This window comes from Thalassophryne amazonica, chromosome 3 (assembly GCF_902500255.1).
Source record: "Thalassophryne amazonica chromosome 3, fThaAma1.1, whole genome shotgun sequence".
NCBI lineage: Eukaryota > Metazoa > Chordata > Actinopteri > Batrachoidiformes > Batrachoididae > Thalassophryne > Thalassophryne amazonica.
In genome coordinates this window covers 103,145,064-103,161,686 of record NC_047105.1, presented here as the reverse complement: position 1 = coordinate 103,161,686, position 16,623 = coordinate 103,145,064, and the positions used below count along the sequence as shown (strand labels likewise).

At 41.6% G+C, this 16,623-nt stretch overlaps 1 protein-coding gene across 1 annotated transcript in view; it reads right to left on the bottom strand.

The window, feature by feature from the left end:
• Positions 1–1,428: 1,428 nt before the first annotated feature.
• LOC117507346 (inter-alpha-trypsin inhibitor heavy chain H3-like) overlaps positions 1,429–16,623 on the bottom strand; it is a 101,314-nt gene continuing 86,119 nt past the window's right edge. The window contains exons 16-23 of the mRNA XM_034167192.1: positions 4,965–5,125; positions 4,851–4,877; positions 4,668–4,763; positions 4,277–4,390; positions 4,001–4,202; positions 3,712–3,884; positions 1,839–1,950; positions 1,429–1,731 (exon numbers count right to left, since the gene is read on the bottom strand). Coding sequence (XP_034023083.1) covers positions 1,593–1,731; positions 1,839–1,950; positions 3,712–3,884; positions 4,001–4,202; positions 4,277–4,390; positions 4,668–4,763; positions 4,851–4,877; positions 4,965–5,125 — 1,024 coding nt within the window. The 3' untranslated portion in view covers positions 1,429–1,592. The remainder of the gene's footprint in view (positions 1,732–1,838; positions 1,951–3,711; positions 3,885–4,000; positions 4,203–4,276; positions 4,391–4,667; positions 4,764–4,850; positions 4,878–4,964; positions 5,126–16,623) is intronic.

The window sequence follows — 16,623 nt, the reverse complement described above, 5'->3', positions numbered from 1 at the left end:
ACCGGGTCTGACTGCTGAAGACAGTGGCCACCTGGGGCGCAGGGCTTGGCGGCTCCGGTGTTCTTCAGGTCCGTTGGTGGTGAGGCTTGTGTGGGTTCCGGCTTCTCTCTCACCGGACGCCTCCTATCTTCGAGCCTGCCACTCGTCACCTTTTGTTGGATTGATATAACACATATTTGTATCTGTCTGTATCACGTTGTGCACCTTCACAACATTAAATTATTACTTTTTGGCTATTCCATTGTCCCTTCATTAACACTCCCTGTTGTGGGTCCGTGTCACAACACTTCCCCAACAGGTTACCGTGAAAGGAAAATAAAGCCTTTATAGCTTTAATAAACTTTATTTGATTGCATGACCCAAAAATGTACACTTTTAATACCCATTTTGTCATAATAGTTATAATAGAACCAAAGATACTTGTATGTGGTCTCATGTATTTTTGTGGCAAGTTATTACATCACTTCATCAGAGAACAGACAGACCATGGCCAGATCAAAGTCACACTTGTCTCTCAGGGAAGAGATGAATAATCAAAAACACTGATCGTCTGATAGCCAGCTGGACATGGACTGAAAACCACAGCACAAATCAATTTGGGGACCATCTGACTCATTTGTGTGATTTAGAGAGGCATGTAGTCACGGCTGTGCTTTGGGTGTAAGATGAAGTGTGTCACTTGTCATTCTCTTCAGACAAAGTCTGTCAGACATACAGATCAGATCAGATCTCAGCACATGCCGATGTCACATGTCACCCCATCCACCACTCTATGGAAGGGCCCTGGTCCTGGGTGGCAACCACCCAGGCAGACAACTAGCCTACTCCAGCAGCTGGACTCCTCAAAACTGAACCAAACCCATATTTTTTATTTATTTATTTTTATCAGTGTTAACTTTAATTTTATTTAACGGTTGCTGTCAATTCAGTTGTAAGACGCGTCTCAGTGTTATGTCCTCTAAGTACCACAGATGTAGTCCTCTGTACTTTTGATCATATCCTACTTCCACCTGCAGCGCACCACACCTCATTTCTAGATCAACACACCCACTGGTTTACAGATGAGCACAACTCTGCTCTGTATTTAGCAGGTGTGGGTGTCCCACAACTTAGGAGGAAACTATAAATAATTCTTCAGCGGCACCGTTTGCTCCCTTGCACGACTTAGAAGGCGGTGCCCCCCAGTGATCAAATGCCAGTTATTTATAGATTATGCTAGAATGATAGAAACAATGAAAAGAGACCTGAAATTCCAGTTTGAATCCAATAAACAAAACTTGGTGAAACAGATGACTGTTATCTAAGTGGTTTCTGTTTTTAAAATGTAGTAGTGAAGCAGGAAATAAACATTTCCAAATTATATTATGAAAGGGAGGTCTGGGGTCCCCTGCTGGAGCCGTGGCCCGACCCCGGATAAGCGGATGAAGATGAGTGATGCGTGAAATTATGTCTTCAGGATGTTTGGAATCAATCCTTTTTCCCTTTGGTACATGATAACAGTGAATTCATAATCAGCTGAATTAAACAACTGAACATTTATTGCATGAATGTGAGTCTGCCATGTTCAGTGACAAACACTCTGTGAGCTGTTTTCAGACGGATTTAAAAAGGCCTGACACGATGTAGTCTGAGGCCTCTCCGTCGATGAGACCTGTTCCATTACTATGAATGAACCAGCAGGGAACTTTCTCTCCGTTCTTCACGTCCATCCTGAAATCTCTCTGCCAGCCTCTGTGCATCAAAACACAAATATTGTGATATAAGAACTGAACAATAAAAACAACACAAATTCCTATTTATTGATTTTAGCTCACACAAACCCTTCCACAGTCACCTACCTGGTCACATTGAGCTCATGTCCTTTCACATACATGGTGGCGTCTGGTTTCTCAGGGACTTCTCCTGGATGCAGGTCTGTCACCTCGTATTCAATGCCGTGGTAGAACTGCCCTGGAGGACGACCCAACATTCAACATGAACATGATTTCAAACAATAGCCACAGTGGTCCTGTGTGTCTTCACACATCTGCAACTCTGTAGATTCAGGCTCATGTCAAGACATAAACTTTTTGTGTTTCATTCATTCATAATGGAGGGCTGCAGTGACTTAGTGGTTAGCACTGTTGCCTCACAGCAAGAAAGTCATGGGATCACTTCCCACCTGGTCCTTTCTGTGTGGAGTTTGCATGTTCTCCCTGTGTTCACATGGGTTCCCTCAAGGTGTTCTGGCTTCCTCCCACTTCAAAAGACATGTAGGTTAGATGAACTGGTGACTCTAAATTGGCCATAGGTGTGTGCGTGTGATTGAGTTGGTTTGTCTATATGTGGCCCTGTGATATACTGGCATCCTGTGCAGGGTGTGTACCACCTTATGCCCTGTGACTGCTGGCATAACCTTCAGCACCCCCTTGACCATTGACTGGAGTAAGCTGGAAAAGAAAATGACTGAATGATGAATGAATTAATTCATAATGTGCTGACCAAATAAAATCAATGAGACCTATACTCCGTACAATATGTACTTTGCATCTGCAAAATGTATGAATGGTTTTAAATTAAATTTGGTGGAAAGACAGGCCATGCGTCAAGGAACAGCTGATTCTGAGGAAGATATGATCTGCAAATACTGAAAATGAATCAATCTGTAATATTTCCCACTGGGTTCCATGCAGCCACGCCACTCTGAGTAGACATGATTCCATCGCTTCTCAGAGGTGAAGCAGAGAAGGTCCTCATTGGTACTTGGCTGGTAAGCCACGGTGGAACACCAGGAACTGTGCATGTAATAATAAAAATAATAATAATAATTTATTTCATACTTTTCAAGGAACCCAAGATAGAACTGGAGATAAGTCAGGAATGGCATCCAGTGTAAAATTATAAATTCCAGTTGATTTAAATGTTACTGTTACAGTGGCAGTACAGCGTCCCACCTACATTTCAGTCGACTTTGACTGTTTGACTTGGCAGGTCAACCCAGCCTCATATCCAAGTTGTCACATTTTGAAGTAAAAGGCACATTTTGACGGAACAGCAGTCTGTGATGAGTTCAGGAACCCCATTGCATCACGTAACGGAGGTCCAGAACCCGTCACACCATGACAAAAAGGGCCACTGAACAAGCGTAAAAATCTGATGACGTGGGAGTGAGAAGGTGGTACAGAAGTATGTGCTGTATGAGTACCATCTAGTTACAAGTATTTTAATGCAAAACACATTCAATGTGTTATATCTAGAGCTGCAACAATTATTGAACAACATATTGTTCATCAACTATTAAATTCATGGCCAAGAATTTTGACTGTCAAATCTTTTTTTATTTGTCTGAATTGTAACTTCACTTTCTTAAATGTGAATACCTTCTATGTATTTTTGTTATTCCTCTCTTTTGACCGTAAAATAAATAGTTTTGGGTTGTTGATGAAACAAGACATTTGAGAAATTCATCTTTAACTTTCATAGATGCTGACAAATCTTTTCACCATTTTCTCTCATTTTAAGGCCCAGACAATGAATCAGTTAGCTGAGAAAATAATGAGCGAAAATGAAGACAATCATCACTCGCAGCCCTGCTTATAGCCATAAAAAATTCTCCTCATAAAACCTGAAATCACAAAGGAATTACTGTCTTGTAACTTTTACTTACTGTAACTTTTACTTACTGTAAAAGAAAGCCATGTCAGATTATTTGTTGTGAGTTTTGATTCATACCTAGCAAGCCGTGAACAGTGGAAGACAGCAGATGAGTGTCCAAAGTATAGAAACCCAGGTAGTTCCTGTGGTACGGGTGCTTGTCCCACACTTTGTGTAGCAGGATGACAAACTTGACAGAATCTCTTAGAGTTACTGTCAGGCTGCGATCCTTGGTCAACAGAAGATCCACGCTACAGGACAGAAGGTGGGAGTGAAGGAACAGGTTGGAGTGGAGATGAGGGAACGAGAATAAATGCTCAGTTAGTACTAAGTGGTGGAAGCAAGCAATGACTTCAGAGCTACTCACTTGGTTCCTTTAAGAGAGACTGTATCGGACCACAGCAGCTTGACTCGTTTGTCGTTCTGAAACACTGCGATTTCCTCAGTGCTCACATCCAGCCTCACCCCCAGAGTCTTGTGGATGATGCCAAAACGAGAAAAGTAGGTGTTGATTTGACCATCTGGAGGAATTTTCTTATCTCCGATGGTTCGGCCGTTCACCAAAATACCTGAGAAAGTAACATGTGAGCCTCTGTCATGAAAAAACAAAAGTCATACATAGTGTTTACAACTCAGGTCTGACCTGATTTTGGGTCTGTGACCAGGTTAAAAATGGTGCCCGGTTTGTCATTGATGTTGAAGCACAGAGCGTCTTCTCTGTCCGGCAGCTCAATCATGAAATGAGGATCTCCATCCACTGATCAGACATCATTGCAACGCCACAATAAAAAAGAAACAAAACAAGAAAAATGTCAGTAGTAGTGTTCATTGTGTTTGTGTCAGAGTGAGTTATAAATTACAGAACATATGCAGGTAATCTGGAGTCTCCAGAGTATTAAAGCTGGATGAGTGTTACATTAAGGTCCCTGTTTTATCTGTTATGAATGCGCACTATCCAGTGTGATCATCGCCATAGAGCCGAGTGAAGGTGCTGCATCACAAAATCATTCTGCCAAAAATGGACAAGTACCTACCAAAATATGTGGGTGCCGATGGGGCAGAATGATAGGATGGATAGGATGATGGATAGGATGATGGATAGGATGATGGATAGGATCCAACTCGACCTGCTGAATTTCAGAATTAGTAGAAATAAAATGAAAACATGCACAGTGAATTGACTTTATTCTAGAAAACCTTAAAACTGATGATCTTACCCATTCTATCTGCCTGTTGTCGTTGCTCTGTCAAACAAAGGACAAAATCAACTCAGTTGTTCCAACAGGAGCACCAACCTTTTCTGAAATAACTACTGATGTGCACGGTTTCACCTTCAGTCAGTTTATCAGCAATGAGAGGGCTGTCTGTGCCATCCTCAGTTTCAGGTTTGGTGACGACCATAGAGGTGAGAGGGGTGACAAAGTTGTACCGCAGGGACATCTCCAGGGCTTTGGCTGTGGCATTTGCTTTCTCCTCTGGGCTGTCACTCTTGCTGAGAAAAGGAATATTTATACTGCATGTTGAATTCAGTTATATTTGGATATGATACACTGAACAAAATATAAGCACAACATTTTTGTTTAAGCTCCCATTTTTCATGAGCTGAACTCAAAGATCTAAAACATTTTCTGTATACACAAAAGATCTGTTTCTCTCCAACATTGTTCACAAATCTGTCTAAATCTGTGTTAGTGAGCACTTCTCCTTTGCTGAGATAATCCATCCCACCTCATCGCATATCAAGATGCTGAATTAGACTGCATTAATTAGATTAGACAGCATTAAGCATTTTTCTTTCTTTGCCTCTCACATTCACATACCTGGAAACGCTCCTCGCCATCTAACCGTGTCCTTCAGGTCCTTCACACTTTGTTCAGTAAAATGGTTCTTTGAAGCATGAGCATGATTAAAACCTTTTAGGGGGCACCCCCCCCCCCCCCCCCCAGAACCCCCACCTTTTTAAGCATTTTCCTTATTTTGCCTTTCAGCTTCTGGAGAAGCTCTGCACCCTATACGCTCCACGTTTTTAAGCATTTGTCTTTTTTGCTTTTCATTTTTGTAATGTAGATGTACAGTAGGGCTGTACAATATGGCCAAATTATCATATCTCAATATTGTCATATAAATTGTCATGTAAATGTCATTTATATACATACTGTCCATATTCTTAAGCCGCTTAGGTGGGTAGGGAGAGTTCCTATGGGATAAAAAAGCTTTTCAACCTAACATTCCTGGTTCTCAAGACCAGGCACCTCAGTGGCTCTGCTCTCTCTCTCTCTCTCTCTCTCTCTCTCTCTCTCTCTTAAAGATATTTAGGTGTATCTTAGGAAACACTCGAAGAGTTCCACCTCAGATTTGGAATGTATAATAGCAGATATACCTTACTGAATTTTCATATCAATATGATATACGATATGACTATGATTTCACACAAAGTGCAGCAACAGTGAAAATTAAACATTCTTAAACAAAACGCTAATAGTACCACACTCATTTTGCACTCATCATAAAGTTAGGATACTGTGCCCTCCAAAAGTATTGGAACACAAAATACAAAAAAAAAAAAAGAATTAAAATTTCTAAAATTATCTTCCTCAAGCTCAAACTGAAAACAAATCTCTAAAACGTGATAAAACCTGTAAATAATAATCAGTTTTATTGCCAGTTGTCTTTAGACAAGTCAGGGGATGGAAACATGAACATTTCCAAGTCACTGAATATGTCTTGGACTTTATTTACATCAGTTATGAAGAAATACAAAAGTTTCTTTCACCAAAACATCAAATCTAGGCTTCATGTACTTTCTGTCAAATTGTAGCTGAACTTTCAGGTCTTCTTTTTAAGAAAATCCTCCTCTACACCACTTCACCAGGAGTCTGGATTTTATATTTTTAATTCATTTATACTCAACAAAAATATAAATGCAACACTTTTGGTTTTGCTCCCATTTTGTATGAGATGAACTCAAAGATCTAAAACTTTTTCCACAACACAATATCACCATTTCCCTCAAATATTGTTCACAAACCAGTCTAAATCTGTGATAGTGAGCACTTCTCCTTTGCTGAGATAATCCATCCCACCTCACAAGTGTGCCATATCAAGATGCTGATTAGACACCATGATTAGTGCACAGGTGTGCCTTAGACTGCCCACAATAAAAGGCCACTCTGAAAGGTGCAGTTTTATCACACAGCACAATGCCACAGATGTCGCAAGATTTGAGGGAGCATGCAATTGGCATGCTGACAGCAGGAATGTCAACCAGAGCTGTTGCTCGTGTATTGAATGTTCATTTCTCTACCATAAGCCGTCTCCAAAGGCGTTTCAGAGAATTTGGCAGTACATCCAACCAGCCTCACAACCGCAGACCACGTGTAACCACACCAGCCCAGGACCTCGACATCCAGCATGTTCACCTCCAAGATCGTCTGAGACCAGCCACTCGGACAGCTGCTGAAACAATCGCTTTGCATAACCAAAGAATTTCTGCACAAACTGTCAGAAACCGTCTCAGGGAAGCTCATCTCCATGCTCGTCATCCTCATCGGGGTCTCGACCTGACTCCAGTTCGTCGTCGTAACCAACTTGAGTGGGCAAATGCTCACATTCGCTGGTGTTTGGCACGTTGGAGAGGTGTTCTCTTCTCGGATGATGCGAAGGAGATGTGTTGCACTGCATGAGGCATATGGTGGTCACACCAGATACTGACTGGTATCCCCCCACCAATAAAACAAAACTGCACCTTTCAGAGTGGCCTTTTATTGTGGGCAGTCTAAGGCACACCTGTGCACTAATCATGGTGTCTAATCAGCATCTTGATATGGCACACCTGTGAGGTGGGATGGATTATCTCAGCAAAGGAGAAGTGCTCACTATCACAGATTTCGATGGGTTTGTGAACAATATTTGAGGGAACTGGTGATATTGTGTATGTGGAAAAAGTTTTAGATCTTTGAGTTCATCTCATACAAAATGGGAGCAAAACCGAAAGTGTTGCGTTTATATTTTTCTAGAGATTTGCTTTCAGTTTGAGTTAAGGTAGATAATTTTAGAAAAAAATGTATTTGAAAAGGAATAAACATTAAAGTGTGTGAAATACCAAGTGTTCCAGTACTTTTGAGGGCAATTGAGAAACACTGAGGAGCAGCATCTTACATCTCATATATAGTGCAGCTATTAATACAATTTTTAGAGTGGAATCCTGTAAATGGTGATAAAAACATCACATTTGGCACAAATAATCCATAGACATTAACTCTTTAAAAAAAATTGATTGGCCACTTGAATTTTCAATAGGCAGCCAGGTAGGGGTCAAATGAAAAATTACACAGGGGTCTAAATCAGGTGTGGTCAACTTGTTCCAGAAAGGCCAACAGGGTGCAGGTTTTCTTTGCAGCCACTGACTCCACCAGGTGATTTCACTGATTAATATCACTTTGAGCAAATGGAATCAGTTCATCGGCTTCGCTCATGTTATTTTCTGTTATTGTGTGTAGGTGTGTCTCCTCGTGTCTGTGTTGTCTCCACTGTCTTCATACCCTGTGTATGGATGTGTATGTGAGCTGTCCTTCCCCCTGTAATGTTCATTCATCTCCTTGTGTGTGACAGCTCTGATTAATTCCTCGGTTCCCCGTGTCCATGTGTTCTTGCCCCAGAGTCTCCGCTTGATTTCATCTTGTAAACATGTTTTATTTTTGCCTTGCTTCGCTCGGCGGCCAGTTATGGTCGTTGTTATTTTCTGTACGTCTTCCGATATTAATTCTGCTGTGGTGGTGTTTCTGTTGTATTATTTTCTGAGGGGTTTTTGCTTGTATTAGTTCATGCATGTTTTCACTCATTCACAGGTTTAGTTTCACATTGTTCTCTGTTGTTTTGCATTTGGATTTTTATGTTTATTTTGTTATTCCCGTTGTCATTGTTTTGCTATTGTAGGGTTTATTGTTATGGCTTCTATTTTATTCTCGGGAGTTTGAGGGTTACTGCTTGTCAGCTTATGTTGAGTTTATTTTACGTGTGCTTTTCCTTCTGCCTTTGCCTGTGTTGTCTCATCTGTCACTCATTAGTTAGTTTGTATATTAAAACCCCCACTTGTCCATAGTTCATTGCTGCTCCAGCTCACATCCCAACAGAACTGTAATTCAGAGTTCTTCAAAGGGGTCCTTGAAACCTGTATTGGTAAGATTCCAGTCAGTGTGAATTATAAGACATTTGTAATTGCCTCACGTCAAGGCCAGAAACTTTCAGATCCGCCAGAGTGCCTCTTCCAAGATAAGGCGACCACAAACTCAGAGTCTTGACAACCAGTTTTCTCTGCAGGTCTCAGTTTCAAGAAAAGGTCTTTGATAAATGCGAAGAACAATTGTTTTATCTGGATATATAAAAATTCTAATGTTGTCTGGTATGTTTATTCAAGCAAATGCTTTATATATATTCCATTTAATGTGTTCCTTTTAACTGATGTTGTTTTAAATGTGATTTTTCTGATGTATTAATATTTTGATGGTGGAATATTCTGTTTTTAATCAGTGGTGTGTTTAGGATGTGTAAGTAATTTTGATAATGTTGCATTCATTCAAAAGTATTTTAGAACAAAGTGTATGACAACATAGTTAATGTTTTTAAATAATCCTCATTTATGTCTGTTGCACATAAATTGCTCTGATGTAAAATTCCACACCAAATGGGTGGAGTTAATGATGTATGTCCCTTTTAAAAGTTCCAGGACGGAGCTTCTCTGCCCTTCGGTGAGCCACTCCTTCGGCAAACTCTTCTGCTTCCTTCTGCTGTTCTCTGCCTTCCTTCGAGAAACCCCTTTTGACAAGCTCTTCTTCGTCCACTTTCTGTTTTGAAGCGCTTAATTTTTCTTTTGGGCCTAACAAGTCGCCACGTGACATAGCTTCACGTAGCTAAAAGCTACCATGTGGTTCTTTGTTCATTCTTTGTTCGATAACAAGTAACCAGCCTGATAACTATGTTTAAGCCTCATCAAGTTGTTCATTTTTATAAGATAACTTCCAAGCGCAACTTTTCAGAATAAGAGTGAATTTACAGAAAAGCAAATTTTCCTTTGTTGTAACTTTACATTGCCGCTCTTAAAACGTTAACTTTTTCTAAATTCACAAAGACTTTTAATCTGGTTCTACAAATTTTTGAAAGTCATCAGAAACCATTTTCAACAAACACCTTCAACTCTTGGGTGAAGCGGCTTCGACGGACCTGCCCGCAAAGCATCAGTCATCCTGCCAGCAAAATCAGCCGACACTGCAGTCTTGAGATCAGCAGGATAGACCAGTGGTTCAACCCCAGACCCGTGTGAGCTCAGACCCAAATGGCCTAACACATCAGTGATGAATGGATGGTTCATCAGAACCATCTCATCAATGGATCAGCTAAGTGACCCGTTAAAGGTTCTAGGAAAGGGTTTTGTTGTTAATGGTTGCAAAGTGGCTTTAAACATATTCATATATTTGTTTAATAATTTTCTTAACAATAACTGGTTTCAAAATTCATCACTAAATTCAAATCAGATTTATTTACTTAAGTCCTTAAACTTTATTTCACCGCTTTCTTTCAATATCCCACGAGTAACAAAATGTGCTCATAAATGAACTTATTTAATCATGGTTCATATAATCAAAATGCCAGTAAACTGTTCATTTTCCTTGTATATGTGTAAATAAAATGTAAATATTTTTGGTGTGGTTTGTGTTCAGATGGAAACCTTTGGCCAGTTGTGTCATCGACTTTACGACTTTCATATTTGAGACTGATTAATGATTTGAGACTGATTGATCAATAATGTTTAAACTAAAAGTTCAAGTGGCTTTAAAACATTGGTGGTGCCCTGATGTTAATTAAATATCATTCTAATTAAATATTGCTTTACTAATGTGGTGTGACTTAATCTGGGTCCCCCCAAAGAGGACCTTTAAAGGTTTATTTATTAAGATTATTAATATTAAATATTAATAAATCTTAATACTCAAATTCCTTACATTTCTGGTCCACCCATTTGATCCAGATAATTATTAAATTCTTAAAATTGTTAATTATTATGGTGACCTGTTGAATGAGGTCCAGTCCAATTTAATTCAATTTAAGATCTTAATAATTCTACTTGCTACAGCTTGTGCCTCCATGTGAGGCAACTAAATTAAAATAATTATTAAATTCACTTCATCAGCATCTTGATATTCCACACCTGTGAGGATGGATGAGTTATCTTGACAAAGGAGAAGTGTGCGCTAATACAGATTTAGATAGATTTGTGAACAATATTTCAGAGAAATAGCTCTGTTGTGTATACAGAAAATGTTTTAGATCTTTGAGTTCAGCTCATGAAAAATGGGAGCTAAAACAAAAGTGTTGCACTTATATTTTTGTTCAGTGTATATCCATGATATAAGAGCTTCCTTATGGGACATAAGTTCAAAGACGTCCTCCCAAGGATGTTTAGGGGCTGAGTGAGGAACTCCGTAAAAAATAGTAGATGCACAATGTCTAATTTCAAAAGAAAGAAAGAAAGAAATTAAATGAGATGAGATGAGGGCAGGGCAGGGCAGGGCATACAGGGAAGACATATGAGTAAAATTCAGCAAGATATTATCCTTATAAAGATCACAGAAACATTTGATGCCCTTCTTAGGTATTTTAGGTATTTTTCCTGACCACGTTTGCACACATTGCAGCAGAGAATTTGGTCCATTCCTCCACACAGACCTTCTCGAGATCTTTCAGGTTTTGTGGCTGTCACTGAACAACACTATCAGGTCCCTCCAACGATTTTCTATTGGGTTTAGATCTGGAGACTGGTTAGGCCACTCCAGGACCTTGAAATGCTTCTTATGGAGGCACTCCTTAGTTTCCCTGGCTGTGTGTTTGGGGTCATTGTCATGCTGGAAGACCCAGCCATGACCCATCTTCAATGTTCTTACTGAGGAAAGGAGATTGTTTGCCAAAATCTCACGATACATGACGCCATCCATCCTCCCTTCAATACGGTGCAGTTTTTCTGTCCCCTTTGCAGAAAAGCCCCCCCCCAAAAATGATGTTTCCATCCCCATGCTTCACGGTTGGGACAGTGTTCTTGGGGTTGTACTCATCCTTCTTCCTCCAAACACGGCAAGTGGAGTTGATACCAAAACCCTCTATTTTGGTCTCATCTGACCACATTACCTTCTCCCATGCCTCCTCTGGATCATCCAGATGGTCAGTGGCAAACTTCAAACAGGTCTGCACATGTGATGGTGTGCCAGCCCAGTCTCTCATGTTTTATTTATTATTTATTTATTTTTGTGCTCCTGTCATGAAATGAGTCAAATTTTGTCACGGGTTTTTAAACTCACAATTACTAACCCGACTCCTACCCCCAACCCTAACCTTAACCATAACCTAATCCTACTCCTTTCCCCCACCCTAACCGTAATCACCCCGACCACCCCACTTCACTTTTAATTTCATGCAGCATTACGGAATGAATGAGAATGAATTTGTGCTGCCGTGACGAAAATGAAGCGCTTTTTGTCACAATATCACAAACAAATAGATTAATGCATATTTCGTGCTGCTGAATTACAACTTGTCGTGAGACCAGGTTGGGCGTGCACAGGGGGACCTTGGGTTCTCTGCAGGATTTGAAACCATGACAGCGTAGTGTGCTACCTATGGTAACCTTTGCGACTGTGGTCCCAGCTCTCTTCAGGTCATTGGCCAGGCCCTCCCATGTCATTCTGGGTTTATTCCTGACCTTCCTTACTCAGAATCATCCTTACCCCACGAGGTGAGATCTTTCATGGAGCCCCAGACCAAGGAATATTGACAGTCATCTCGTGTTTCTTCCATTTTCAAATAATTGCACCAACAGTTGTTGCCTTCTCACCAAGCTGCTTGCCTATTGTCCTGTAGCCCATCCCAGCCTTGTGCAGTCTAGAATTTTGACCCTGGTGTCCTTAGACAGCTCTTATACAGGTAACGAGTTCAAACAAGTGCAAGTAATATAGGTAATGAGTACAGAATAGGAGGGCTTCCTAAAGAAAAAGTAACAGGTCTGTAAGAGCCAGAATTCTTGCTGGTTGGTCGATGATCAAATACTTATTTCATGCAATAAAATACAAATTAATTATTTAAAAATCATGCAATGTGATTTTTTTTATTTTTTTTTTTTATTTTAACATTCTGTCTTAGTGTCTAAGAAGGAAGGAGGAAATAAAGGGCCAAGAGCAGATGCAGAAACACATTTGAAGTGGAGTTGAACTTGATGCCATATTTTAACAGTGGCAAGCTCAAAATGATTATCTCTGTACTGAGACAGGGACAGGGAGAGCCGAAAATAATAAGGCAGAGAGAGAGAGGTAGATAAACATGACTGAGATTCTAACTGGCACTAAGTTGTATAAGGATCTTTTAAGCAGTAAATGTATTTCTGAATGTTAGTTGCACAGTAATAAAACATCAAATTAGGTAAATTGTTGAAATGTTGGTTCACTGAGCCAACACTTCTGTAATAATCATTTACGTACTCTTGGAGTTTTACCTGCGGTGTATGTTTGACACATTTAACGGCACGTCTTTAATTACTGCAAAAACACTGCAATGGATGAAAGCAAACAAACTTCATAAGTATTTTGAACAGAAGCCTGTTAATAACGACGAAACAGTTTCTGAACAAAATGCTGCTTGTTGTCTGTAAGTTCCCTGGATGTGATGAGCCAAACAGAACCGCTTTAGATCACAGCCTCTCCGCGGGCTGCGAACCCTCCCGCAGCCATCGAAAAAATATCCGCCTTTTTTCTCCCGCGTTGAAACCGGAAGTGAACTTACAAGCACGCTCACTGGTCATTTGTGGTTGAGTGTATATGCTCACGTGTTTACTTTATTGAACCAACGGTTGGGCGTATAGCCACTCCATTTAAAAAAGTTTTTTTTTTTTTTTGCAAGAACAGAAGAATACACTGAAAAACATATAAAAACTTGGGTAAAGCATTGATTTTCACTATATTAATCCTATCTAAAAGAGACACTGGTAAATTATCCCGTGTTTGAAAAGTTGACTGGACAATAATGGAATCAAATTTACAGCTGCAGAGCTTGAGGTGAACCACTTACATTCACTCCCAAGTATTGAATACTACACTCAACAAAAATATAAACACAACACTTTTGGTTTTGCTCCCATTTTGTATGAGATGAACGCAAAGATCTAAAACTTTTTCCACATACACAATATCACCATTTCCCTCAAATATTGTTCACAAACCAGTCTAAATCTGTGATAGTGATCACTTCTCCTTTGCTGAGATAATCCATCCCACCTCACAGGTGTGCCATATCAAGATGCTGATTAGACACCATGATTAGTGCACAGGTGTGCCTTAGACTGCCCACAATAAAAGGCCACTCTGAAAGGTGCAGTTTTGTTTTATTTGGGGGGGGGGGGGGGGGAGATACCAGTCAGTATCTGGTGTGACCACCATTTGCCTCATGCAGTGCAAACACATCTCCTTCGCATAGAGTTGATCAGGTTGTCAATTGTGGCCTGTGGAATGTTGGTCCACTCCTCTTCAATGTCTGTGCGAAGTTGCTGGATACTGGCAGGAACTGGTACACGCTGTCGTATACGCCGGTCCAGAGCATCCCAAACATGCTCAATGGGTGACATGTCCGTGATGGTATGCCGGCCATGCAAGAACTGGGACATTTTCAGCTTCCAAGAATTGTGTACAGATCCTTGCAACATGGGGCCGTGCATTATCCTGCTGCAACATGAGGTGATGTTCTTGGATGTACGGCACAACAATGGGCCTCAGGATTTCATCACGGTATCTCTGTGCATTCAAAATGCCATCAATAAAATGCACCTGTGTTCTTCGTCCATAACAGACGCCTGCCCATACCATAACCCCACCGCCACCATGGGCCACTCGATCCACAACATTGACATCAGAAAACCGCTCACCCACACGACGCCACACACGCTGTCTGCCATCTGCCCTGGACAGTGTGAACCGGGATTCATCCGTGAAGAGAACACCTCTCCAACGTGCCAAACGCCAGCGAATGTGAGCATGTGCCCACTCAAGTCGGTTAGGACAACGAACTGGAGTCAGGTCGCGACCCCGATGAGGACGATGAGCATGCAGATGAGCTTCCCTGAGATGGTTTCTGACAGGTTGTGCAGGAATTCTTTGGTTATGCAAACCGATTGTTTCAGCAGCTGTCCGAGTGGCTGGTCTCAGACGATCTTGGAGGTAAACATGCTGGATGTGGAGGTCCTGGGCTGGTGTGGTTACACGTGGTCTGCGGTTGTGAGGCTGGTTGGATGTACTGCCAAATTCTCTGAAACACCTTTGGAGACGGCTTATGGTAGAGAAATGAACATTCAATACACGAGCAACAGCTCTGGTTGACATTCCTGCTGTCAGCATGCCAATTGCACGCTCCCTCAAATCTTGCCACATCTGTGGCATTGTGCTGTGTGATAAAACTGCACCTTTCAGAGTGGCCTTTTATTGTGGACAGTCTAAGGCACACCTGTGCACTAATCATGGTGTCTAATCAGCATCTTGATATGGCACACCTGTGAGGTGGGATGGATTATCTCAGCAAAGGAGAAGTGCTCGCTATCACAGATTTAGACTGGTTTGTGAACAATATTTGAGGGAAATGGTGATATTGTGTATGTGGAAAAAGTTTTAGATCTTTGAGTTCATCTCATACAAAATGGGAGCAAAACCAAAAGTGTTGCGTTTATATTTTTGTTGAGTGTATATACAAAAGGTACAGGTTACAGTCACTCACAATGACTAACAGTCCAGACACTGCCGTGGAAGGTCTTTTCTGCATTTGCCACAAGTATACCTGTTTGCAAACACACGAATGTGGTAAACACACAGACAGCAAATATGCAAACAGAAGAATGTGGCTAGCCAAGTCAGCCCCTCCCCTGAGTGTTCGAGACTTTCCTTGTTTACATAACAGAAGTAGCTCTCCACGGGGGATCTTGGGGTCCATTTGACTCTCCGTGGGCTTTACAGGTAGAAGGGAAAAGCTTGGACCTCCCAGTGTTAAAGCATAACTGATTACACAAATGAGAATAGCAAATAAACAAGTGATAAACTAATGACCAATAATTAACACACAAACTGACAGAGCAAAGCTAGAACAGAACTGAACAATGGCCAAAGTATAAAAGTAACAAAAAAAAACCAAAGTGACAAAGGAAAATAGAACAGGTAATCAACACATGATGAAATTAATCCGGGATGAAACCTGACAGTACTACCCACCCAGGCGGGTGTCACCCAACCGGCCGCACAACCCCAGAAACGGCACAACACTTGGTGGAGGTGGGGGGACCAGGAAGGGGGGGGGGGGGCAAACAAAGACCTGATGCACATGAGGGGACATAAAAAAACTGGCGATCACCAGGAACACTGACAAGACTCAGGGACATAGGCAGGGGTATAACCTGGAGCACACACGTCAAAAGGTTGGCCCTGAGGTCCAACGGCCTAGATGCCTGAGGGAACCAGGAGAGAACATGGTGGGTGGCCAACAGAGTCCAAGGTTGAATCGGGCGGACGGCCATTGAGGCCCACTACAAAGCAAAGGCATACCAAGAACCCGACCCTAAGGTATACTGAAGTCCGTGGGTGAGGTAGAGGACCAATCATCAGCATCAGAGAGTTTTACTGCAGACTCTGGGGGAGGACAGGGAGTAGGAACAGTACGGGACGCAATCCCACCAGCAAACCAACACCCACCCCCCCACCCCCCCAGCACCGCCGGTTCACAACGACTAAGAAGACCATCCATCCATCCCATCCATTTTTCCTTCCGCTTATCCGGAGTCGGGTTCACAGGGGCAGCAGCTCAAGCAAAGCCGCCCAGACCTCCCGATCCACACACACCTCCCCCAGCTCCTCTGGGGGAACCCCGAGGCATTCCCAAGCCAGCCCAAGACATGTAGTTCCTGTGCTGGGTCTTCCC